The sequence below is a fragment of the Pan troglodytes genome, chromosome 4 (assembly GCF_028858775.2).
Source record: "Pan troglodytes isolate AG18354 chromosome 4, NHGRI_mPanTro3-v2.0_pri, whole genome shotgun sequence".
Lineage (NCBI taxonomy): Eukaryota > Metazoa > Chordata > Mammalia > Primates > Hominidae > Pan > Pan troglodytes.
In genome coordinates this window covers 169716224-169743586 of record NC_072402.2, presented here as the reverse complement: position 1 = coordinate 169743586, position 27363 = coordinate 169716224, and the positions used below count along the sequence as shown (strand labels likewise).

General features: G+C 45.6%; 1 protein-coding gene across 2 annotated transcripts in view; it reads left to right on the top strand.

Moving 5' to 3' along the window:
- STK10 (serine/threonine kinase 10) overlaps window positions 1-27363 on the top strand; it is a 144869-nt gene that overhangs the window by 106401 nt on the left and 11105 nt on the right. The window contains exons 13-16 of one of the 2 annotated variants that reach the window (XR_010157046.1): window positions 17108-17200; window positions 20654-20955; window positions 24476-24600; window positions 26329-26517. Coding sequence is in view for 1 of the 2 variants with exons in the window: in XM_016954200.4 (XP_016809689.3) it covers window positions 17108-17200; window positions 20654-20783; window positions 24476-24600; window positions 26329-26517 (537 nt within the window). In the remaining variant the exon portion in view is untranslated. The remainder of the gene's footprint in view (window positions 1-17107; window positions 17201-20653; window positions 20956-24475; window positions 24601-26328; window positions 26518-27363) is intronic. The other variant, XM_016954200.4, reaches the window with a different exon arrangement.

The following is a 27363-nucleotide window of genomic DNA, read 5'->3' as shown; positions in this document are numbered from 1 at the left end:
GGGCATGACATTCGGGGGCATCCCAGAGGCCTTGGGAAGCTGCCTCTGGGAGCCAGGGTTCCTGGCCAGCTGAGCAGTTGAGGCAGTCACCTTAGGCACAGATATACCTCAGAGATACTGTGGGTTTGGTTCCATACCACCGCAATAAAGCGAATACTGCAATAAAGCCAGTCAATATTCAGTAAACCATGCTGTACACAGATGTGCTGTCACCTGGGCTTTGTGGCTTCATTTTTAGAGCACAAGCAGAGTAGATTTAGCCTGATTTTTTTTTTTTTTTTTTTTGGAGATGGAGTCTCACTCTGTCACCCAGGCTGGAGTGCAGTGGCACAATCTCGGCTCACTGCAACCTCTGCCTCCCGAGTTCAAGCGATTCTTCTGCCTCAGCCTCCCGAGTAGCTGGGACTACAGGCACGCACCACCACGCTTGGCTAATTTTTGTATTTTTGGTAGAGATGGGGTTTCACCATATTGGCCAGGCTGGTCTCAAACTCCTAACCTCATGATCTGCCCGCCTAGGCCTCTCAAAGTACTGCGGTTATAGGCATGAGCCACCATGCCCAGCTTAGCATGATTCTTAAGGGCCCTAGGATTTTCAAAATGGTAAATGAGCATTGGCTTCAACTTCAAGTCACCATCAGCATGAAACCCTAACAAGAGAGTCAGCCTGTCCTTTGAAGCTTTGAAGCCAGGCATTGACTTCTCTGTAGTTATGAGAGTCCTAGATGGCATTTTCTACCAACAGAAAGCTGTTTCATCTACATTGAAAATCCATCGTTTAGTGCAGCCACTTTCATCAATGATCTTAGCTAGGTCTTCAGGATTACTCACTGCAGCTTCTCCGTCAGCACTTGCTGCTTCACCTTGCACTTTCACGTTATGGAGATGGCATCTTTTCTTGAACATCATGAACCAACCTCTGCTAGCTTCCAGCCTTTCTTCCTCAGCTTCCTCACCTCTCTCAGCCTTCACAGAATTGAAGAGAGTTAGGGCCTTGCCCTGGATCGGGCTTTGGCATAAGGGAGTGTTATAGCTGGTTTGATCTTCTACCCAGACCACTCAAAGTTTATCTCAGCATAGGCTGTTTTGCTTTCTCATCATTCGTGTTCGTTGGAGTAGCACTTTTATCTTTCAAGAACTTTTTCTTTGCATTCACAACTTGGCTAACCGTCTGGTGTAGGAGGCCTTCCTTTTGACCCAGTAAGTTTTCTCCGTGCCTTCCTCACTAAGCTTCATCATTTCTAGCTTTTGATTTAAAGTGAGAGACACGCAACTCCTGCTTTCACGTGAACACTTAGAGGCCATTGTAGGGATATTAATTGGCCTAATATCAATATCGTTGTGTCTCAGAGAATAGGGAGGCCTGAGGAGAGGGGAAGAGACAGGGGAAAGGCCAGTCTGTGGAGCAGTCAGATCACATTAAACATTTATTGATTAAGTTTGCTGTCTTATATGGGCTCGTGGCACCCTATAACAATTGCAGGAGTAACATCAGAGCTCACTCATCACAGATCATCATAATAGAGATAATAATAATGAAAAAATGTGAAATATTGCGAGAATTACCAAAATGTGAACAGACAGGAAGTGAGCACATGCTTTTGGAAAAATGACACTGGTAGACTTGCTCGACACAGAGTTGCCACAAACCTTCAATTTGTAAAAATGACAGTATCTGCAAAGTGTAATAAAGTGAAGCATGAAAAAATGAGGTATACCTGCACATTTCAGAGGACCCAAAAACTCAGTCATCAAGATAAAAAAAATTTTAATGCAGCCGGGCGCCGTGGCTCACACTTGTAATCCCAGCACTTTGGGAGGCCCAGGTGGGCGGATCACTTGAGGTCAGGAGTTTGAAACCAGCCTGGCCAACATGGTGAAATCCCATCTCTGCTAAAAACACAAAAAAATTAGTCAGGCATGATCACAGGTGCCTTAATCCCAGCTACTCGAGAGGCTGAGCAGGAGAATTGCTCGAACCCAGGAGACGGAGGTTGCAGTAAGCCGAGATCATGCCATTGCAGTCCAGCCTGGGCAGCAAGAGCAAAACTCCATCTCAAAAATATATATATATATATATATATATATATATATATTCTATTAATTTCCAGATCTGTTAATTTCCAGAGAAGCCAGACAAACAAAAAGTCCAATATTGAACAAATAAAACAGTTGCCAACATGCTAGGGAAGCATATAGACTGGCTGACTAGAGATCTGGAGAGATCTGTTTTAGGTGGGTCTGGGAAAGCCTCTCAGTGTATGACATGTAAGCTGGGTACAGAAGGATGCTGGCAGGCCTAAGAACCTTCCAGGAGGGTGGGACAGCACCTGCAGAGGTCCTGAGGTATGGGAAAGAGCTTGGAGTGTTCAAAGAGCTGGAAAACCATCCATGTAGCAGGAGCTTAGGAAGCAAAGGGGAGATTGGCACAAGATGGCATCAGACAGGTAGGCAGAGACCACGTAGGGCAGTGGGCCACAGGCAGGAGTGTGCTATTTTAATAATCCTGTTAACATCCTGTCCTTACATAGATGTTTTAGCATTAAATGAGAAGTACATTCAGGGTTAGACCCAGTATCTGCTTGGAATAAGAGCTGGGTAGATGCCCATTCCCTCCTTGGCTCTGCGCCCTGTCACATGTGCACACCGTGTGTGTGTGTGTGCGTGTGTGTGTGTGTGTGTGTGTGGACTTATAAGAGTGGGAGAGAGAGGAGGCGACAGAGGAAGTTGCCTAGTTTAGGAGGGGTTGGGGGAAGCCACAGATCTCCTCACCCTTTCCCAGAACTTGCCCTTAACAAAGTTGGACTTCCTCACCAGCAGGGTTCCAGGAAGGCTCTCGAGCCTGCCGCTGAACGCTGAGGCAGAGCGTGGGATCTGGCACCTGGGGTTCCGCTCACATTCAGTTTTTTCAAATATCTTTTTCTATGGGTGTTTTTCTTCAAGAAGTTTTCATGGAAAGAAAGAGCTTAACTTCGTTGCTCTTTTGGCTTTTTTTTTTTTTAATGATGAGGCTGGAGTGCAGTGGCGCAGTCACGGTTCACTGCAGCCTTGAACTCCTGGGCTCAAGTGATCCTCCTGCTCCAGCCTCCTGAGTATTTGGGACCCTGCTAATTTTTTTAAAAAAATTTTGTAGGAATAGGGGTCTCACTTACTTGCCCAGGCTCGTCTTGAATTCCTGGCCTCAAGTGATCCTCCTGCCTCGGCCTCCCAAAGTGTTGGGATTATAGGCGTGAGCCATTGCACCCAGACTCTTTTGACTTTTTGAGGAGGACAGGGCTCACACCATTTAGTAAGATGGTGTCCCAGTTACTGGTCTTTTGTGTAGGTAAACTTTCTTGCTTTGATTCTGCAGCTTACTTATGTAACACAGTGATGGCAGGAGGCCAGTGAGAGACTTTGCTCCATGGCAACCCCAGATATCCCAGATGGCACTGTCTTGCCATTGCCTACTCCACACTCCTAAGAACTCATTCTCTGATTCCAAAGGTCACCTCTGTGAGGACTGCAAGGTGCTGGGTGAAGAAGTAGGAATTCCAAGTAGGAATGGGAGGTCTGGCCCATTGCCCTTGACATAGTGGTCAGGATGCAGCAGCAGGGGTGAAGGACAGAATTAGAAGGGACGAGACCCCCCCCACCAGATGAGCAGCCTCTGAACTACCTACAGATGCATTAGCCATTCCAGTGCTGCAACAGAGTAATTCACACGTGGATGCTGGAGAGGGAGACCATACACATATGCAACAGGCACTTTCCTTTAACCAGCCCAGAGCAAGGAAGTGTGTACCCTGTCCATTTCCCTACGATCCAATCAGTGTGAGAGAGCATGTCATAATTTAAATTCAGGCGTGGGAAACACACACCAAAAAGAAAACCAATAAGATTTGAGAAGCCTCCTGGGACCCTCTTCAGTATTACAGCAATTGGTGTGGGATATTTATCATGCTAATCACTTTTCAATAAGGAAATACACATATAGGAAAAATAATTATTAGCAAGGTAGTTGAACAGGGACCTATTTATTCTTCATGTCAATTTCAAGTAATTTACTGCATCTTCCTGTATATGTGTATCTATGCGTATACAATTAACGTGGATACATTCTCACAACTCTGTAAGGAGGGACTTGATGGTGTGCTGCTCAGTTCCTATATACCAAGTAATCTCTAGCATCCACAAGAAACTGGCTTGACAGTTGTAACTTCTTAGATCACTGAAATCTGAAAACAGATATAACCAGTCTTGAAGGAAATCTTTCCAGAACTCTGTTTTCCTGCCTTCCCAGGCAAAGTTCAATAAACAGAATTTAGCTATTAAATAGTTTGGATCTCTGTAACACCACAGAATTGTAACCCTCGAAGGATCCCTAACGAAATTTTAGTTGAAAGCCAGATTGTTTTTCCTGATGAGAAAATGAGGAACTCGAACGAGTTCAGTAACTTTTCTGAAGCCACGTAGCTGGACTAGAATGCAGGTTTTCTGACATCCAGCAGCGTGCAGTTCCCCTGCCCCTGCCTGTCAGTAGATCTCAGCGGGAGAGCAGTGCTGGTATGTGAATGTCCTCGGGGGATACTGATGGATGGAAGTCCTGTGCCCCTTTGTCAAGTGGCCCCACGTGACTCTACTTTTACTGTTCCTTTGCCTTCGCCCTCCATGGTCAGTGGTGTGACGTTTCTTCGTGTTTTCGGTGCCTTTGGCAGAAATCCTTTACTAAACTGCTGCTTCTAATTGTCTGTCCTGGAAAATCAAGAAATCATGCTTGAAACAGCACAGTTTTAAGCTCGTGAGGCCTTTAAATTGTATGATGCCTGAGATGGTGCTGTCGAAAGGCATTTTGGCAGACACCACAGCCAGATGCTGAACTAGGGTTATATAGCATCTCCAAGGCGACCCTTTGATATGGAAGCAGAAGTGGCACAAATAAGATTTTAGATATTTTACTAGGACTTCTAAGACAGTGATCCTCAACCGGGGACTATTTTGTTCCGTGGGGGCCAATTGGCAATATCTGGAAACATTTTGGTTGTCACCACTGGGGAAATAAGGGAGCGGTGCTACTGGCATTGAGCAGGTAGAAGCCAGGGATGCTGCTAACTTCCTATAATGCACAGGACGCCCCCACAACTAACGCACAGGACAGCCCCCACAACAAAGAACTCTCCACCCTCAAGGTCAGTAGTGCTGAAGTTGCAAAACCCTGATCTAAGACCATTAGGCCAAAGAACATAGGAGAAGGATTCAGATTACAAATCTAAGACCGTGAAAAAAAAAAATCCAAGAATTGAAAGAAGAGACAATGAAGAATAGCTGCTGGGATTTTGGGGTCAGGTGGTAAGTGCATGTTTGACTTTATGAGAGACTGCCAGACTGTTCCAAAAAGAGCTGGATCATTTTACATCACAACGAGGTACAAGAGTTCCAGTTGCTCCAGGTCCTCACCAGCACTTGCAATTGTCAGGTTTTTTAGCCATTCTGATAGGTGTAAAGTGGTGTTTCATTGTGGTTTCTAATTCACATTTCACTAACAACTAATGATTTGAGTATCTTTTCGTGTGCTCACTTGCTACCCGTATGTATTTATTTTATTTTATTTATTTATTTATTTTGAGGTGGAGTTTCGCTCTTGTCGCCCAGGCTGGAGTGCAATGGCACAATCTCGGCTCACTGCAACCTCCACCACCTTCCAGGTTCAAGCGAGTCTCCTGCCTCAGCCTCCTGAGTAGCTGGGACTACAGGCACCTGCCACCATGCCCAGCTAATTTTTGTATTTTTAGTAGGGATGGGGTTTCACCATGTTGGCCAGGATGGTCTTGAACTCCTGACCCCAGAAGATCCGCCCACCTCGGCCTCCCAAAGTGCTGGGATTACAGGCATGAGCCACCGCGCCTGGCACCCATATGTATTTTTTAGTGAAGTATTGGGTCAGATCTTTGGCCGTTTATTTAACTGGGTGATTTTTCTTACTACTGAATATCAACAGTTCCTTTTAGATTCTGTATGCAAGTATTTTCTCAAATATGTTGTATTTTGCCCACATTTACTTCCAGCCTGTGGCTTGTCTTTTCTCCTAACAGTGTCTTGTATAGAGCAGAAGTACTTTTTTTTTTTTTCTTTTTTTGACAGGGTCTTGGTCTGCCTTCCAGGATGGAATGCAGTGGCACAATCATGGCTCAATATAGCCTTGAATTCCTGGGCTCCCACCTCAGCCTCCCAAGTAGCTGGGACAAAAGGCACATACCAACACACTCAGCTAATTTTTTTTTTTTTTAATGGAGTCTCACTCTGTCCCCCAGGCTGGAGTGCAGTGGTGCAATCTCAGCTTACTTGCACCCTCCGCCTCGTGGGTTCGAGCAATCCTCCTGCCTCAGCCTCCCAAGTAACTGGGATTACAGACATGCGCCACCACACTTAGCTCATTTTTGTATTTTTATTAGAGACAGGGTTTCACCATGTTGGCCAGGCTGGCCTTAAACTCCTGACCTCAAGTGATCCGCCTGCTTCGGTTTCCGAAAGTGCCATGATTACTGTTGTGAGCCAACGCACCCAGCTGCTAATTTTTTAATTAGTACTTTGTTTTTGATGAAGTCTGTTTTATCATTTTTTCTTTTAGGGATTATGCTATTAGCAGTACATCCAAGAAATCTTTGCCTAACCCAACATCACCTGCTTTAGAAGTTTTACAATTTTAGGTTTTATATTTTGATATATAATCCATTTTGAGTTCATTGTTATATAAGATATAAGGTGTGGGTTAGGTTCACTATTATTATTACTGCTATAATAATAATTATTGCCTATGGATGTCTGGTTATTCCAGCACCATTTGTTGAAAAGGCTATCCTTTTTCCACTGAATTGCTTTTGTACCTTTGTGAAAAGTTAGTTGACCACATATACTCGTATGTGGTATTTCTGGATTCTCTGCTGTTTCACTGATCTATTTGTCTGTCCTTCACCAATACTACAGTGTCTTGACAATTGTAGCTTTATAAAAGCCATGAAATCAGGTAGTGTGAGTCTTCCAACTTTGTCCTTATTTTTTAAAGTTGTTTGGCCATTCTAGTTCTTTTGCCTTTCTATATAAACCTTAGAATCATCCTACTGATTTCTGTGAAATACCTGCTGAGATTTTGATTGGGATTGAGTTGAATTCATAGATCAGTGTGGAGAGATAGGACATCTGAACAATATTGAGCATAACATATCTCTCCATTTACTTAGGTCTTCTTTGATACATTTCCTTAGTGTTTTTAATTTGAGCATACAGATTCACTATATATTTTATATTTATATTCGAATTATTATTATTATTTTTATTTTTTGAGACAGAGTCTTGCTCTGTCACCTAGACTGGAGTGCAGTGGCGTGATCTTGGCTCACTACAACCTCCGCCTCCCAGGTTCAAGCGTTTCTCTTGCCTCAGCCTCCCAGGTAGCTGGGATTACAGGTGTGTGCCACCACGCCTGACAATTTTTTTTTTTTTTTGCTATTTTTAGTAGAGATGGGGTTTCACCATGTTGGCCAAGCTGGTCTGGAACTTCTGACCTCAAATTATCCACCCAACTCAGCCTCCCAAAGTGCTAGGATTATAGGCATGAGCCACTGCTCCCGGCCTTGAATTATATTTATTTCATGTTTTTGGTGCTGTTATGCAACATACTTTTTTTAAAAAATCCATTTCTGCCAGATGCAGTGGCTTACGCCTATCATCCTAGCAACTAAGGAGACTGAGATGGGAGGATCACTTGAGGCCAGGAGTTTGAGACCAGCCTGGGCAACATACTGAAACCCTGTCTCTAAAACAAAACAAAAAAAAATTAAAAATTAGGTTGGGTGTGGTGACTCATACCTGTAATACCAGCACTTTGCAAGGCTGAGGCAGGCAGACCACTTGAGGTCAGGAGTTCAAGACCAGCCTGGTCAACATGGTGAAACCTCATCTCTACTAAAAATACAAAAATTAGCCAATGTGGTGGTGTGCATCTGTAATCCCAGCTACTTGGGAGGCTGAAGCAGGAGAATTGCTTGAACCCGGGAGGCAGAGGCTGCAGTGAGCCAAGATCGCACCACTACTGCACTCCAGCCTGGGTGACAGAGCAAGACTTCATCTCAAAAAATAAATAAATAAATAAATAATTAGCTGGGTGTGGTGGCATGCACCTGTAATCCCAGCTGCTTGGGAAGCTGAGGTGAGAGAGGATCACTTGAGCCCAGGAGTTCGAGGCTGCAAGTGAGCCATAATTGCACCACTGTGCTTTAGCCTGGGAACAAAGTAAAACCCAACTCGGAAAAGAAAAATTGTAATTGTTCATTGCTAGATTGTAAAAATACATTGATATTTATAGATTAATCTTGTACTGCAATCTTGCTAAACTCACTTATTAGTACTCGTATCTTTGTAGATTCCTTGAGATTTTCTACATAGACATCATATCTACAAATAGAAATGGTCTTATTGCTTCCTTTTCAATCTGTATGCTTTTTATTTTTTAATTGCTTTATTGTGCTAGCCAAGGCCTCCAGTAGGATGTTGAATAGGAATAGTAGAGAGGACATCTTTGCCTCGTTCCCCATTTTAAGGGGAAGGCATTCAATATCTCATCATTAAGTATGATGCTAGCAATAGGGCTTTTTATAGCTGCCCTCATTGGATTAAGAAAGTCTCTTTATACAGACGCAGAAGCTGAGGTTAAAAAGAAAGAAAAGAGGCCAGGCGCGGTGGCTCACGCCTGTAATCCTAGCACTTTGGGAGGCCGAGGCAGGCGGATCACAAGGTCAGGAGATCGAGACCATCCTGGCTAACACAGGGTGAAACCCCATCTCTACTAAAAATACAAAAAATTAGCCAGGCGTGGCGGTGTGCGCCTGTAGTCCCAGCTACTCGGGAGGCTGAGGCAGGAGAATGGCGTGAACCCGGTAGGCGGATCTTGCAGTGAGCCGAGATTGCGCCACTGCTCTCCAGCCTGGGCGACAGAGCAAGACTCCATCTCATAAAAAAAAAAAAGAAAGAAAAGAAAAAAAATTTTTTAAGTCTCTTATTCCTAGTATGCCAATCCATTTCATTATGAATAGGTGCTGAATTTTATCAAATGGGTTTCATGTATCAGTTGATATGATTATATGGTTTTTCTTCTGTTAGTCTGTTGATATAAATTATATTGCTTGATTTTAAAATATTGCATCAGCTTTGCCTTTTTGGGGTAAGAACCATTGGTTATTGTGTATTTTCCTTTTTATATATTACTGGACTCAATTTGCTGATATTTTGTTGAGGATTTTGGGGTCTGTGTTCATGAAGGATATCGATCTGTGGTTTTCTTGTGATGTCTATCTGGTTTTGTTGACAGCTGTTGTGATACCTCGGTTCTTGTCTTCTTGGCTTTAAAGAATTTAAACATGAGACACACAGCAAAGGAGATGCAGCATAGAGTGATTTATTGCAAAAGGAAAATAATATTTTGAAAGTTAGGTATAGAATAGACAGTACACCCTGAGAGAGAGAGAATTCAGAGTGGGCTGCTTGTAAGGACGAGACAGCAAAGACTGGCACTAGGGAGACTCTTTTAGAGGGAGCCTTACATGATGGTTCCTAAGTAGGTGGGAAGAGGCGTTGCCAGGAAGCATGTTCTGGGTGGGCCTCTGGGTGCACAGGTGTAGTAGCTGTACATGCTTGCTCATTTGTCACTGTCTCATTAGCATCTTACGTCTCTACCCAGGGGTGTGTTTTTTACTATTATAATGAACAAGGAGTCAGTCTGAGGACAGGTAAAATCAAAATGTGCTTGCTCCCTACAGGGAAAATCCCCTACTGAAGATAGCTGTGCTTGAATGAGCTCAATTACAATGAGAATGCTGAGGCTTATGGTGTTGACTGTATGGTCACCATAGTTGCTGTGTCCAGAGAACCTGGTCATTTTTTTTTTTTTTTGCTACCTATCCTGCCTCAGTTTTAGTTATCTATTTCTTCTTCTTCTTTTTTTTTTTTTTAAACTTTTCATTGTTACATGGCCTTCCAATGAAATACCTATTTCTTTTTTTTTTTTTTTTTTTTTTGAGATAGAGAGTGTCTCACTCTGTCACCCAGGTTGGAGAGCAGTGGTACAATCTCAGCTCACTGCAACCTCTGCCTCCCAGGTTCAAGCGATTCTCCTGCTCAGCCTCCTGAGTAGCTGGGATTACAGGTGCGTGCCACCACACCCGGCTAATGTTTTTGTATTTTTAGTAGACATGGGCTCTCACCATGTTAGCCAGGCTGGTCTTAAACTTCTGATTTCAGGTGATCTGCCCGCCTCAGCCTCCCAAAGTGCTGGGATACAGGCATGAGCCACCGCGCCTGGCCTGTTTCTTCTTAAGTAAACTTTAGTAGCTTCTGTCTTTCGAGGAATTTGTAGATTTCATTTTAATACTCAAATTTATTGGCATTAAATATTTCCTGACTATCCTTTTAATGCCTGTAGCATCTATAGTGATGTTCTTTCTTTCATCCCTCATACTGGTATCTTGTATTGTCATCTTCTCCTCCTCCTTCTCCTCCTCCTCTCCTCCTCCTTCCCTGTCAGTCTGACTAATTATTAATTTTATTGACCTTATCAAAGAACCAGCTTTTGGTTTCATTGATTTTTCTCTTTTCAATGTTATTGATTTCTGCTGTTATATTAGTCTTGGGTTTAAATTGCTCTTCTTTTTATGGTTTCTTAATGTAGAAGCTCATTTAGAACATTGATTTGAGACTATTCTTTAAGCACTTAATGCTATAAATTGCACTTAATGCTATAAATGGAGCACTGTTTTAGCTTCATTCCACAAATCTTTATATGTTGTATTTTCATTTTTATTCAATACCAATTACTTTTTAATTTCCTTTGCAACTTCCTCTTTGACCCAGGTTATTTAAAAGCTTGTTGTTTAATTTTAAAATGTTTTGGGGCTCTCATATCTTTCTCTTACTGTTTTTTAGTTTGATTTCATTATGATCAAATCAAATAACATATATATATATATATATATATATATATATATTTTTTTTTTTCTTTTTGAGGTGGAATTTTGCTGTTGTCGCCCAGGCTGGAGTGCAATGGCATGATCTCGGCTCACTGCAACCTCTGTCTCCCAGGTTCAAGTGATTCTTCTGCCTCAGCCCCCCAAGTAGCTGGGATTACAGGCACATGCCACCACACCCAGCTAATTTTTGTATTTTTAGTACAGACAGGGTTCCACCATGTTGGCCAGGCTGGTCTTGAACTCTTGACCTCAGGTGATCCACATGCCTCAGCCTCCCAAAGTGCTGGGATTACAGGCATGAGCCACCACGCCTGGCCCATATATTTTTTAAGATTTCAGTTTTTAAAAATGTATTATGGCTTGTTTTATGGTCTGGGATGTGGTCTGTGTTGCTGAGTGTTCCGTGTGCACTTGAAAAGGATGTGTATTCTGCTGTTGTTCAGTGGAGTATTCTATAAATGTCAAGTAGGTCAACTTAATTGATAGTATTGTTCAGGTCTTCTCTATTCTTACTGATTTTCTGACCACTTGTTCTACTGGCTACTGAGAAAGGAATGTTAACATCTCCAACTGTAATTGTGGATTTATCTATTTCTCATTCAGTTCTGTCAGCTTTTGTTTCACATTTTTGAAATTATTTTGTTATTTTAAATAGTCACATTTTATTATTTATTTGTTTATTTTCTTTGCAATGGAAGTCTAACTATGTTGCCCAGACTGCCCTCAAACTCCTGGGCTCAAGTGATCCTCCTCAGCCTCCTAGACTTTAGCTAAGACTAAAATAGTCATATTTTCTTAGTGAACTGACTCTTCCTTTTATAATTATATAATGCCCATCATTATTCCTGATAATATTCCTTGTTCTGAAGTCTACCTTGTCTAGTAAATAGCCAATCCTACTTTCTTTTGATAAGTGTTTGCATACAGTATCTTTTCCCATCCTTTCAATTTAACCTGTCTAAATCTTTATATTTAACATGGGTTTCTTGTTGACAGCATATAGTTGTGCTTTCATTTTTTTTAATCCCATCTGAAAATCTTTGTTTTTTAGTGGAGGTGTTTATGGCATTTATATTTAATTAAATTATTACCTGTTTTGTCTCCTTTGGTTTTTGTTCCTCTCTTCCCCGTTTTTCTACCTCCTTTTGAAGTATTTGAATATTTTTAGTATTATTTTTTAATTCATGAATTGGTTTATATTTTATGTGTGTGTGTGTGTGTTTGTGTTTAATGGTTGCTCTGGGGCATTATAATATACATACCTATCTCAGCATCTATTTAGAGTTGATATTGTAATTCTTTAAGTAAAATGTACTTTTACAACCATGTAAATTTCTTGATACTTTCTCAATTTTGTTATAATTGTCACGTTTTGGGGTTTGTTTTTTTTTTTGAGGCAGAGTCTTGCTCTGTCGCCCAGGCTGAAGTGCAATGGTATGATCTTGGCTCACTGCAACCTCTGCCTCCTGGGTTCAAGCAGTTCTCATGCCTACAGACAGGGTTTCACCATGTTGGCCAGGCTGGTCTTGCCTGGCCTCAAGCAGTCTGCCCACCTCAGCCTCCCAAAGTGCTGGCATTACAGGCGTGAGCCACCACGCCTGGCCTATCATATGTATTATATCTACATATATTAAAAACCATACCAGACAATGTGACAACTTTTGCTTTAAATGGTCATTGAGATTTTAAAGATCTTAAGGGAAAAAGTGTTGATTATGTTTATCCAGATAGTTACCATTTCTGTCACTCTTTCTTTTTTACTGAAGATACAAGTTTTCTCCTCAGCTCACTTCTTTTCAACCTGAAGAACTTCCAATGTAGCCTTTCTTCCTGACCACAAAGTTTCCTACTTTCCTTCATCTGAAAATGTCTTTATTTTACTTTCATTTCTGAAGGATAGTTTCACTAGACATACCTATCTCAGCACTTTTTTTTTTTTGAGACAGAGTCTCGCTCTGTCACCCAGACTGGAGTGCAGTGGTGTGATCTCGGCTCACTGCAACCTGTGCCTCCCGGGTTCAAGCAGTTCTCTGCCTCAGCCTCCTGAGTAGCTGGGATTACAGGCGCCTGTCACCGTACCCAGCTAATTTTTTTGTAATTTTAGTAGAGACAGGATTTCACCATCTTGGCCAGGCTTGTCTTGAATTCCTGACCTTGTGATCCACCCGCCTTAGCCTCCCAAAGTGCTGGGATTACAGGCGTGAGCCACCACGCCTGGCCTATCACATGTATTATATCTACATATATTAAAAACCATACCAGACAATGTGACAACTTTTGCTTTAAATGGTCATTGAGATTTTAAAGATCTTAAGGGAAAAAGTGTTGATTATGTTTATCCAGATAGTTACCATTTCTGCCACTCTTTCTTTTTTACTGAAGATACAAGTTTTCTCCTCAGCTCACTTCTTTTCAACCTGAAGAACTTCCAATGTAGCCTTTCTTCCTGACCACAAAGTTTCCTACTTTCCTTCATCTGAAAATGTCTTTATTTTACTTTCATTTCTGAAGGATAGTTTCACTAGACATACCTATCTCAGCACTTTTTTTTTTTTGAGACGGAGTCTCGCTCTGTCGCCCACACTGGAGTGCAGTGGTGTGATCTCGGCTCACTGCAACCTGTGCCTCCCGGGTTCAAGCAGTTCTCTGCCTCAGCCTCCTGAGTAGCTGGGATTACAGGCGCCTGTCACCGTACCCAGCTAATTTTTTTGTAATTTTAGTAGAGACAGGGTTTCACCATCTTGTCCAGGCTTGTCTTGAATTCCTGACCTCGTGATCCACCCGCCTTAGCCTCCCCAAGTGCTGGGATTACAGGTGTGAGCCACCGCACCCGGCCCTTCTTTCAGCACTTTAAGGATGATACTCCGGTGGCTTTTGGCCTCCCTGGTGTCTGTTGGGAAATACATGGTCACTGGAGTCATTATTTTCCTGTGTTAATGTGTCACATTTCTCTTAACTACTCTCCTGAATTTTTTTAGTCTTTGGTTTTCAAGTTTTATTATGATATGTATGAGGGTGGTTTTCTTTTAATTTAACCTGTTTGGGTTTCATTGAGCTTTTGATAATTTTCCCATAAGTTCCTGAAACCTTCCTCTTTTTCATCTTTTTTTCTCTCTATCATTCATATTATATAATCTTTATTAATCAGTCTTCAAATGAATGACCCTCCTCTGTCATCACCATTCCGCTATTGTTTTATTTTAATTTCAGACATTGTATTGTTTAGTTTTAAATTTTCTAATTTTTTAAAAAATAGTTTTTCTGGGCTGTGAACTTTCATCTTTCCATACTTGAAATATTAAAGGGCTTTACCTCATGGAGTATAGTTATAATAGCTGCTTTAAAGTTTCTTTCTGCCAGTCCCAACATCTGTGTCATCCCGGAGCTGACATCTATTGATTGCCTTTTTCTTTGAAAATTGGTTCTATTTCCTGATTCTTTGTATGTAGAGTAATTTTTTATTGTTTCCTTGGCATTTTATTCTATTTATTTATTTATTTATTTATTTATTTATTTATTCTATTTATTTATTTAGAGACAGGGTCTTGCTCTGTTGCCCAGGATGGAGTGCAGTGGTGCAGTCACAGCTCACTGCAGCCTCAACCTCCTGGGCTAAAGTGATCCTCCCACTTCAGCCTCCTGAGTAGCTGAGACTACAGGTGCACTGGCACCACACCCAGCTAGTTTTTTGTATTAATATTTTCTGTAGAGACGGGGTTTTGCCATGTTGCCCAGGTTGGTCTTGAACTCCTGAGCTCAGGCGATCCACCCAGCCTCCCAAAGTGCTGGGATTACAGGTGTGAGCCACCGTGCCTGGCTATCCCTGACATTTCAGTGTTATGTTCTGTAGACTGTGGGTCCGTATTATAATTTTTTGAAGAATGTAGATGTTTTTTGTTTAACAGGAAACCCTGCAGACCACAGGTTCTGTCTGATCTTCTGTGGGTAGTGGTTTCAGTGTTAGTTTAGTTGGGTCTTTGCTTTTTTTGTTTTTTGCTATACTGCTTGGCACCTGTCTCACTCATACTCAGCTCAGGGGTGAATCTCTGTGTTCACACACACAGTTAGGAATTTCCCTTTTCCTGCGCTCTTCTCTTTGTTTTTGAGACGGAGTCTCGCTCTGTCCCTCAGGCTGGAAGTTCAATGGTATGATCTCGGCTCACTGCAACCTACGCCGCCTGAGTTCAAGTGATTCTCATGCCTCCTTCCCGAGGAGCTGGGATAACTGGCATGTGCCACCACACCCGGCTGATTTTTGTATTTTTAGTAGAGACAGGGTTTCACCATGTTGCCCAAGACTGGTCTTGAACTCCTGACCTCAAGTGATCCACCTTCCTCGGCCTCCCAAAGTGCTGGGATTACAGGCGTGAGCCACTCCGCCTGGCCTTCTGTGCCCTTCTCTTTGGGATTCATCCCATACTCACTGGACTGCACAGGCCTCTTTTCCTGGTTCTCTGGCCAGAAACACAAGGTTTCTTACAGAGTTTTAGCCAGCTTTTCTACTGCACTACTGGGCAGGTCTGGAATTGGTGCAAAGCCAGGAGAGCAAAAGGGTGAAAAAAAAAAATAGGAAACTTATCCCCTGTACCAGTCTTGTCTGCAAGTTTTGACTCCCCTTCATGTCACCTGCTTTTGTTTGGTTTTCAGAGTCCTCAAGTAGCTGCTTTCATATTTGATGCAGAGTTTTCACTGTAATTATCAGGAGACACAGCCTGTCTTGGCTTACCTCACCATGCCAGAACTCCCTGGAATGCTCTTTTTTTGATCACAGGCGGGCCTTTCCCCCCATCAGATGCTCTTAAGAGCCCTCTGTCAATGCAGGTTTTGGGTTATTAGGCACCTGTGAAGGTGTGGGTTTCTTGGGAAGGAACTGTCTGAGGAACTCTAAGGTCCTTAGAGAGAAGTGTCATGGATCTCTTCTCCCTCCTGTTATAAAAGACAGAAACCCAATCCCAGCTGGCTTAAGAAGGAAAGAACACTTGCTGGCGTCTGACCAGGAGGGCAGGAGTGTTGCCAGGAATTCTTCTTCTCATCTCTGGGCATTGCTTCCCTGCGCTGAGTTCATCTCAGGCAGTCCCCTCCAGGGGCTGACAAGGTGACTCACCTTGGCCTTCATCCCTCCAGTTTAACAACCCCAGAGGACAGCAGGTAGCTTTTCTTCAGTAGTTCCAGCAAACGTCCCAAAGCTCGCACTGGACCAGTGAGGGTCACGTGCTTATCTCTGAATCAGTTCCTGAGGCTAAGGGCATGGAATATGCTGCTTGGCCAGCCTGGATCAGATGCTCAGCCCAGGGCCAGCGGGGGTAGGGATGTCAGTTCACCTGGACCTCAGGGGCTGACAAGGGGGATACTAAAGTATGCATTCTCGGCCAGGCGCGGTGGCACATGCCTGTAATCCCTGCACTTTGGGAGGCCAAGGCAGGCAGATCACTTGAGGTCAGGAGTTTGAGACCAGCCTGGCCAACATGGTGAAACCCCATCTCTACTAAAAATACAAAAATTAGCCAGGTGTGGTGGTGCACACTTGTAATGCCAGCTACTTGGAAGGCTAAGGCAGGAGAATTGCTTGATTCCATCTCAAAAAAAAAAAAAAAAAAAAAAAAAGTGCATTTTCAGCCTGGCTAGTATTACCCTAAAGGAATAACTGAAAATGACAATGAAATATGACAAAATAACTGAAATATGACAATGGTTTGTCAGATTGACGATATTGTCTGTTGGACTAGTATTTCATGGGGGAGAGGGATTAGGGAAAAATGTCTAAAATAACTTCTGTAGGGACTGTAATTTTTTAAAAAGGTTGAGAAACACTTCCCTGCAGGAAACTGAGGTGCCGCGTTACCAGAAGAGGGGGGTGGATACCAAGCTGCTGAAAACAGCACCTACCCACTCTGGGGGAGTTGGAAGCTGAAACCAGCGGCAGGCAGGAGTAGGCCAGTGTGGGGCACCTGCTCAGAGGGGCTTGGTGGGGAGCCGTGTAGGGTGCTGGCCGCTGCAAAGCTGAGCCTCTTCTTTGGTTTCTCTGGCCCGGGGGTTCTGCGTTGAAGATTATACTGTAGGAAGCATGGAGAGGACCCTGACCCAGCTACTCTCTGCTGTCTCTGCTGCAGGTGAAGAACGAGGTGGAGAAGCTCCCCCGACAGCAGCGGAAGGAAAGCATGAAGCAGAAGATGGAGGAGCACACGCAGAAAAAGCAGCTTCTTGTGAGTCCCTGGCCTCAGCTGGGGAGTGCATGGGCTGGTGCGAGACCTGGAATGGTGACCAGGCCCCCTCTCTGCCTTTGCCCAATCCCTGCCCCTCAAATACCCTGTTCTGAATACCTAAATCTGGCCTCATCCTTCATGGCCCCATTATCCCCTCCTCCATGCAGCCTTCCTCGATTGCCCTGCCTCCATCTGGAAGTAAGCTCTTCCATCTCTGGATAACCCAACACTTTACATTGACCACCCTCCCAAACCCTTAGCACCTCCTACCTTGTTTTAGGGTTAGACCCTGTAAGTCACATCTCCTTGACCAACCCAGTATATTCCCCTGCCCACTTGGCATCTTTTAAGTCTAAAGGACATCAAACTTGTGATGTCCCAGACCTGGTCCTGTTATGCTCTGAGGGGTGCCATTTTCCTTCCTTTCTGGCCCATCATTCCTGACGCCTCCTTTCCCTCCAGTCCTTCGTCACCTCCTGAAGCATGGTATGTATATTTCTTATCTCCTGTCTCTGGATCTATGAACTCGTCACCATCTCCATGATCCCCCAGCCACTGTCCAGTGGCCTCCCAGCGAGGCTTCCTGTAGCTGTTTTTCCCCTGCAGTTTCTTCTCTCCTGCCTGCGTGTGATCAATGTGAATTCCAAGTCTGATAATAGCACCCTTCCCCCACAGCCCTGTGCCTTAAAACCCTTCAGTGGCTCCCGCATTGTCCCTAAGATAAGCACCGCCTCTTTGCTGTGCCCTGGCCGGCCTCCCCAGCCTTCTTTTCATCCTTTGCCGGAATGCTCCTATTTTCCCCCACGAGGGGGGTCTTTGTGTGTTCTGCTTCCTCAGTCCCCAAAGCAAAGAATTTTTGAGTCCATATTTAGAAATGCTTTGTATATTACCTGCTTCAGCATTCATAGCTTACTATGGTAGGAGCTGTTCATTTTCCCATTCGCAGAAGAGGAAACAAAGGCTGAGAGAGGTAACATTGCTGAGTTCACATTCAGGGAGGGAGTCGAGGCCTCAAGCTTGTGTTCTCTCCGGGACACCCTATGACCTGTCCCATTACAGCACGATTAGGAAGAGAACGCAGGACTGGTGAGGGCGGGGCACACAGGCCCTCATCCACGCAGAGGGACGGCAGATTGGCCTGGAGGAGGCAGTTGCATGGAGAGCTTTGAAGATGTACACATCCTTTGGCTTGGATTTTCTGCTTCTAGAAATCCTGAGGGAATCTGAAAATCCTGAAGGAGTTATCACAGAGGTTCACAAATACTTAGCTACCAGAATATGAAGTAGCGCTATTTAAAATAGATAAAACCTAGAAACACCCTGTTGTTTATTGGATAAATAACATCCATAGCATGAAATATTTTCAGCCATTCAAACACATGTGATAGAAGATCACATTATTTATTTATCTGAGACGGAGTTTCAAAACTGGGAGTTTCATCCCAGTTTTTTTTTTTTCTTTTTTGAGATGGAGTCTCACTCTGTTGCCCAGGCTGGAGTGCGGTGGCACGATCTCAGCTCACTGCAACCTCTGCCTCCTGGGTTCAAGCAATTCTCCTGCCTCAGCCTCCCAGGTAGCTGGGACTACAGGTGCCTGCCATCACGCCTAGCTAATTTTTGTATTTTTAATAGAGTCAGGGTTTCACCATGTTGGCCAGGCTGGTCTCGAACTCCTGACCTCAGGTGATCCGCCTGCCTCAGTCTCCCAACGTGCTGGGATTACAGGCATGAGCCACTGCACCTGGCCAGAAGATCACATTATAACATGGAAAGATTTCTTAAAATAATTTTTTAAAATTGTGGTAAAATAGTCATAACATAAAGTTTACCATCTTTACCATTATTAAGTGTACAGTGTAGTGGCGTTAAGCCTATTCACATTGTGCGGCCATCTCCGCCATCTATCTCCAGAACTCTCTCGTCTTGTAAAACTGAAACTCTGCACCCATCAAACCGTAATTCTCCATCTCTTCTCCTCCAACCCTTGGTAACTTTATTCTGCTTTCCCTATGAATTTGACTACTCTAGGTACCTCATGTAAGTGGAATCATAGAATATTTGTCCTTTTGTGACTGGCTTATTTCACTTAGCGTAATGTCCTCAAGGTTCATCCATGTTGTTGCATGTGTCAGAATTTCCTTCCTTTTTAAGGCTGAATAATATTCCATCGTGTGGATATAACACATGATGTTTATCCATTTATCTATCGACGGACACGTGGGCTGTTTTCATCCCTTGACTGTTGTGAATAATGCTGCTGTGAACTTGGGTGCACACATATCTCTTTGAGCCCTTTTTAATAATTTTTGTAACACAGCAATAACAATAGCTGTAGATACACTTGTATAGACATACCTACTGCAGCTGCCAACTCTGGGGGATAAGATGAGTGGAGAGTTTTACTAATTCCGTGGTTTCTAAATTTTTTTATTTTAATTTTTTTTACCCTTTATTATGGAAAATTAAAAACACAGGAATAGGGAGGCCGAGGCGGGTGGATCACTTGAGGCCAGGAGTTGAAGACCAGCCTGGCCAACATGGTGAAACCCCGTCTCTACTAAAAATACAAAAGTTAGCCAGGTGTGGTGGTGTGCACCTGTAGTCCCAGCTACTCAGGAAGCTGAGATGGGAGAATCACTTGAACCTGGGAGGCTGAGGTTGCAGTGAGCTGAGATCACGCCATTGCACTCCAGCCTGGGTGACAGAGCGAGACTCTCTCTCAAAAAAAAAAGAAAAGAAAAGAAAAGAAAAGTAACATGGGAATAGGTATAATGAACCACCATATACCTGTCACCTAATCTCAGTAATATCACCTCATGTCCACTCATTCACTCCCTGACCCCAAGGTATTCTTTTTAATCAAATCCCAGACATCATATTATTTTACCTGTCAAACATCACAGAAATAACTACCATACCATAAACACACCTAGCAAATTCAACAATAATTGCTGAACAACGTCATGTTGTCAGTATTCCAGTTTCCAATCACTCCTGTAATCCCAGCACTTTGGGAGGACGAGGCAGGCAGATCACGAGGTCAGGAGTTTGAGACCAGCCTGACCAACATGGTGAAACCCCGTCTCTACTAAAAATACAAAAATTAGTCAGGAGTGGTGGTGCCCACCTATAATCCCAGCTACTCAGGAGGCTGAGGCAGGAGAATCGCTTGAACGCGGGAGGCAGAGGTTGCAGTGAGCCGAGATCATGCCGCTGCACTCCAGCCCTGGTGACAGACCGAGACTGTTCTTTGATCCAGGATCCAGATGAAGCCCACATGTTGAAATTGGTTGATGTGTCTCTAAGTCTCCCTTAAATTTCTCCTCCACCAATTTCTTTTCTGTTCCTGCATTTTCTTCTCTGATCACACGGGCTTTTCTTCCATAATAGGAAGAGACATGGAGGTGCCCAAGCCGGCTCTGGATAAAGGCCTGTCCTCCTCTCTCCCCACAGGACCGGGACTTTGTAGCCAAGCAGAAGGAGGACCTGGAGCTGGCCATGAAGAGGCTCACCACCGACAACAGGCGGGAGATCTGTGACAAGGAGCGGGAGTGCCTCATGAAGAAGCAGGAGCTCCTTCGAGGTGGGGGTGTGCGAGTGGCAGCGCTGTCTTGGCCCAGAGTCGCTGTGGACATCCCAGCCCTGGGAAGTGGGGTGGGCAACAAGAACCTCCCAGGCCTTCTCCATCCCCAAAACTAAACATCATTCTTCATGGGGAAACCTGGGGAAAAGCCCCACTTGAAGTAAGGAACGAGGTAAGGACACCAGTTGTCACCAAGACTATTTGAGATTATTCCAGAAGTCAAGAGAAGAAAAGAAAGAAACAGGCATAGAGTATGTTAATAAGTGAGCTGGATTTACGGGAGGTGGAGAGAGCTTGGTGTGGACTGAGCAACCACTCTGCCAGGCCATGTACCAGTCCATTTTTCTACCTTTATCTCATCAAATCCTCAGCTAACACTGTGAGGCAGGGCCTAGGTTATCCCCATTTCTGTAGATGAGGAAACTGAGGCTTGGAGAGTTACTATTCTTTGGCCAAGTATCTTAGTTCATTCAGGCTGCTGTAACAAAATACCACTGACTGGGTGGCTTATCAACAACAGACATTCATTTCCCACACTTCTGGAGGCTGGGAAATCCACAGTCAAGGTGCCAGCACATTTGTGGTCTGGAGAGGACTTACTCTCTGCTTCATAGATGGCACCTTCTCACTGTATCCTCACATAGTGGAAGGGAGACTAGCTCTGGGGTCTCTGGGTTTTTGGGGTTTTGTGGTTTTTTGGGTTTGGGGGATTTTTGTTTGTTTGTTTATTTATTTATTTATTTATTTATTTATTTATTTATTGAGACAGGGTCTAGCTCTGTAGCCAAGGCTGGAGTGCAGTGGCACAGTCATGGCTCACTGTGACCTCTGCCTCTGAGGCTCAAGCAGTCCTCTGACTTCAGCCTCCCAAGTAGCTGGGACTACAGGCACGTGCTACCACGCTTGGCTAATTTTTGTGTTTTTTGTGTAAATGGGGTCTTCTATGTTGTCCAGGCTGGTCTCAAAGTCCTGGGCTCAAGTGGTCTGCCTGTCTCGGCCTCCCAAAGTGCTGGGATTAGAGGCATAAGCCAACGTGCCCAGCCTGGGGTCTCTTTTATTAATAAAAAGGCACTAATTCCATTCACGAGGGCTCCACCCTCATGACCTAATCACCTCCCAAAAAGCCCCATCTCCTAATACCCTCACCTCAGGGGTTAAGATTCCAACATACACATTTGGGGAGGGGACACAAACGTTTAGATCATAGCACTGAGGTTGCACAGTTAATGGGTGATAGAGCTGGGCCTTGGATGACAATATCAGGAAGCCAGGCCTACCCTGGTGCTGTTGGGAGTTCAAGGGATTTCTGGGCTGATTGAGGAAAAATAAATGACCACAAGATGGCAGTAGCATACAAGCAGCTTTGCTTGGGGGGCATTTTGACAAGTTGACACCCTGAGGGGGTCCCTTACAGAATGAGGCTTTCTGGAGATGATGGTGCGGGCCACCATCCAGCAGGGGAAGAGGGCAAAGGAACTCTTGGGCAAGAAGGGGACTGAGAGGGGGCTCACATGTCTAGATGATGTCGTCCAGCGTGGGGAGCTCAGACGGGGCGTCTCTGGGTCAGAGAACTGCAAAGGGCAACGGTGGCTTGGGGTCTTTATGGAGCCCTTAGGTCTTCCATCTCTATGGCTGGCAGATGTTAGGTGCAGTTTCATGGGGTATGCAAAGTAGGCAGGCTCCAAATGGCTAAATATCTGCTTGGTTTGAGCTTTTTTTTTTTTTTTTGAGATGGAGAGTCTCGCTGTCTCACTGTGTCATCCAGGCTGGAGTGCAGTGGCACAATCTTAGCTCACTGCAACCTCCACCTCCCGGGTTCAAGCAGTTCTTCTGCCTTAGCCTCCTTCATAGCTGGGATGATTACAGGTTTGCGCCACCATGTCCAGCTAATTTTTTATATTTTTAGGAGAGATGGGGTTTCACCATGTTGGCCAGGCTGGTCTTGAACTCCTGACCTTAAGCAATCCACCTGCCTTGGCCTCCCAAAGTGCTGGGATTACAGGTGTGAGCCACTGCGCCATTCTCCTGCCTCAGCCTCCTGAGTAGCTGGGACTACAGGCGCCCGCCACCATGCCCAGCTAATTTTTTTTTTTTTTTGTATTTTTAGTAGAGACGGGGTTTCACCGTGTTAGCCAGGATGGTCTCAATCTCCTGACCTTGTGATCTGCCTGCCTCGGCCTCCCAAAGTGCTAGGATTACAGGCATGAGCCACCGCGCCTGGCCCTGTTTGAGCTTTTTTATGTAACTATATACATTTTTTTTGTTTTTGTTTTTTGAGACCAAGTCTTACTCTGTCACCCAGGCTGGAGTGCAGTGGCACAATATTGGCTCACTGCAGCCTCTGCCTCCCCTGTTCAAGCAATTCTCATGCCTTAGGCTCCTGAGCAGCTGTGATTACAGGTGCACACCACCACACCCAGCTGATTTTTATATTTTTAGTAGAGACTGGGTTTCGCCATTTTGCCCAGGCTGGTCTCAAGTTCCTGGGCTCAAGCAATCTGCCCATCTCAGCCTCCCAAAATGCTGGGACTACGGCGTGAGCCACTGTGCCTGGCCGTACATATTATGTTTTAAAAATAACAAGAGGATGGGTACAAATTTGAGTTTGGTGCCTGTGGACTTTTGACGGTCCGGGCCTGCTGTGAGGAAGTAAACAACACGAGGCCAATATCCCCGGGCAATTTTTGGCTCATTTATAAAACAGGCCTCATCCAGGCCTTTGATGACCAGTGCAGTTAAGCAACATAAACCTCTTACTATTTGATGTGGATCAGCAAAACGGGGTTCTTGAGTTTTCAATATTCTGAATAGAGCACAGTTGTTTTGAGAAAAGCCCTCACTTCCTTTTCCTATCCCATGATGTTGGTAAGAACCGCCCTATTTACGGAACTGTGGTTCTGATTTTGGGGTGGAAGCCAAAATCACTATTCTGATATACCAAAAGCAGATACCATTTTGCACGGAACAGGTGCAATGCAGTGAAATAAACAACATTCACACTGAGCCAAGCATAGTCTCCTGTCTCGAAGGGCGTGAGATTCTCCCTTTGACTCCAGGTCCCCACCCGGGTGCTGTGCACAGGGGTGGATTAAGAGACCTCCAGTGTTAAGATGCCAGTATCTTCATTGTCTTCATAACGCATGCCTGGGACGTGCAGGAGACAAGGAGGATCTCACCCATTTTTCAAAGGAGGAAATAGTGACAAGAGGCCATTCTGTCTTCTTCATGGGGTCTCCATCTGAGCTCTTCCCAGGTGCCCATCAGGAAGGTAGAGATGCAGTGTGGAAACTGCACTTCAACGTTTCTCCCAAGGACGTCCCCTCCCTCCATGGTATAGCTGTGTCCATCTGGCAGACATGGCAGCTGATGCCTAGAGAACCTCTCCATTCCTAATCCCACTGATGGAGCTGGGTTCCAGCCTATAGCTGCAGTTTCTGTGGCTCCTGACTTTGAACACTTCCTGCTATACCATGCTCCTGGGAGCTCTCATTCCTTAGGCTTAGAGGAAGTTTCTAGGCCTCAGCTCAGATCAGCCAACATGGTCTAATGAGGTAGCACATGTGGCGATTCCTGAGCCCAGCAGGTTGGTTATCATCTCCAGCATGAGGAGGCCAGGCAGAGGTGGGGGGCAGAGGGCCTGTCGGGTCTCTGGTTGTCAGCACCTCACCAGCTCGGTGGCATGTCCTCTGCAGACCGGGAAGCAGCCCTGTGGGAGATGGAAGAGCACCAGCTGCAGGAGAGGCACCAGCTGGTGAAGCAGCAGCTCAAAGACCAGTACTTCCTCCAGCGGCACGAGCTGCTGCGCAAGCATGAGAAGGTGAGGCTGCCGGCGGCACGGGGCTCGGATCTGCTGCCGGGCCGACCTGGGAGAGCCATGAGGCTGTATGTGATGGGGCACCTCTTGGGTGCACACTTTGGATGACAAGTGCCCCCAAGAGGAGCCAGGGCTGGCTGCAGTGAGGCCCCAGGAGGTTCTCCAGGGGTGTCCTGCTTCAGCTCAAGGGGCTAGGAATAGGGGAAACGATGCAGGGAAGCCGATGGCCCAAGTGGCTCCCTCACTGACTGTTACTTGCTGTGTATGTCTCTTTCTTTTTTTTCCCTTTCTTCTTTCCTTTCTTTCTTCTTTCTTTCTTTTTCTTTCCTTCTTTCTTTCTTTCTTTTCTTTCCTTCCTTCCTTCTTTCTTTCTCTTCTTTCTTTTCTTTCTTTCTTTCTTTCTTTCGAGATGGAGTCGCTTTCTCACTCAGGCTGTAGTGCAGTGGCGCCATCTAGGCTCACTGCAACCTCCACCTCCTGGGTTCAAGCGATTCTCCTGCCTCAGCCTCCCGAGTAGCTGGGATTACAGGTGCACGCCACCATGCCTGGCTAATTTTTGTTTTTTTTTTAGCAGAGTTGGGCTTTCACCTTGTTGGCCAGGCTGGTCTCAAACCCCTGACCTCAAGTGATCTGCCCGCCTTGGCCTCCCGAAGTGCCAGGATTACAGGCGTGAGCCACCGCGCCTGCCCGGTGTGTGCCAGGATTACAGGCGTGAGCCACCGCGCCTGCCCGGTGTGTGCCAGGATTACAGGCGTGAGCCACCGCGCCTGCCCGGTGTGTGCCAGGATTACAGGCGTGAGCCACCGCGCCTGCCCGGTGTGTGCCAGGATTACAGGCGTGAGCCACCGCGCCTGCCCGGTGTGTGCCAGGATTACAGGCGTGAGCCACCGCGCCTGCCCGGTGTGTGCCAGGATTACAGGCGTGAGCCACCGCGCCTGCCCGGTGTGTGTCTTCCTTTTGCTCTTTTTTCTCTTTTCCCTCTTTTTGTCTTTATTTCTCTCTTTCTTGTGCATTCCCTCAATACTTTTAGGTCTCCACTTAAACACCGCCTCGCTGGGAAGCCTTCCCTGAACTCCCCAGAGCTGGTGAGGGCCCCTACTCTGTGTGGCCAAAGCACCCTCTCCTGCGGGAATTGTCTGTCTCAGTTCAGCCTCCATAGTGGGACAGTGACAGACAGACCAAGGTCTGGATGCACAGCAGCTGTGTATAATTCCAGTTTCTTATCTAAATGCAGTGATGGAAGTCAGTATAGGGCCATGGGAGTTCAGAATAAGGCTACCCAACCAAGTGAAGAAATCGGGGAAGGCTTCTTGGAGGAGGTGATGCCCATGCTGAGCTTTGAAATACAAATAGGTGTTAGGGGAAGGAAAAAATTCAAATCTATCAGGATTTTTTAAAATATAAATTCATATCTGCCATCACTAATGGTAAACCATCCCCTTTCGTGTACATTTTGCTTTGAGATATTAGCTAATGATGGCATGCCATCATTGATTAGATGAAAAGGCATTTAGAAGGTAAGAATCCAAGATATTATTAACAAGAATTTTTAAAGTGAGAACAAATAATGTTATTAGTGTAGAAGCAAAATAACACCAGCCTTGATCTGCTGAGCATTGTGGGCTGCGTTGGTCCTGGGCCCCTGAGTGGAGTGTGGGGACCTTTAGCCTGTGACCACGCTCTGAGTCCAGAGTGCTGCTGCCCTCAGCCCCTCTGGATATTCCTCTCCAGGAGCGGGAGCAGATGCAGCGCTACAACCAGCGCATGACAGAGCAGCTGAAGGTGCGGCAGCAACAGGAAAAGGCGCGGCTGCCCAAGATCCAGAGGAGTGAGGGCAAGACGCGCATGGCCATGTACAAGAAGAGCCTCCACATCAACGGCGGGGGCAGCGCAGCCGAGCAGCGCGAGAAGATCAAGCAGGTGGGGGCCGGGCCTGCGGGGTCTGCAAGTGTGCTGGGGTGTAGGCAGGGCCAGGTTTGGCAGGGCCTGGGCCTTATACAGTTTTGGAGAATATGAAACAAGATGCAGGCTGGCTCACGTCTGTAATCCCAACACTTTGAGAGGCCGAGGCGGGCGGGTCACTTGAGCCCAGGAGTTTGAGACCAGCCTGGGCAACACAGCAAAACCCCATCTCTGCAAAAAAATAATTTTTAAAAAATATTCGCCAGGTGTGGTGGCTACTTGGAAGGTCGAGGTGGGAGGATCGCTTGAGCCCGGGAGGCAGAGGTTGCAGTGAGCCAAGATTGAACCACTGCACTCCAGCCTGGGCAACAGAGCGAGACTCCATCTTAAAAAAAAAAAAAAGAAAGATGCACTCCGACCCACCCGCCATAAGGTCTTGGGAGCGGGTGTGCGAGTCACCATGCGTGCCCTGGAAGCTTCATCAGCCTCATGGTGAATTCACCTCTGTGTGTGGACAGAGGTAGAGCTTGGTGCTATGTTGCCAGTTCTCCTGCGCGCTTCCCCACATCCTGTGTTGCCCTTGTGGCTCGGGCACATGGGCCCTTGTGATTCCTGCCTGGTACACACACTTTCCTGGCATGTGTCACATTGCAGTGTCATGTCCCCACCAGCCTGGGGGCTCCTCGAGGGCAGGGGCTGGGTCTCAGCTCAGGGTGAGGACTTAACACGGGCACAGCCTGAGCTGGTGCTGGGTACTGGGGCTGTGCAGAGACCAGTCCCCCTGAGGGGTCTCCCTGGGCCAGGGCTGAGTGGGGCTCCCTACCCAACCGGCCAGGCCCTGGCCCCCTGAGGCACCCACCCTCT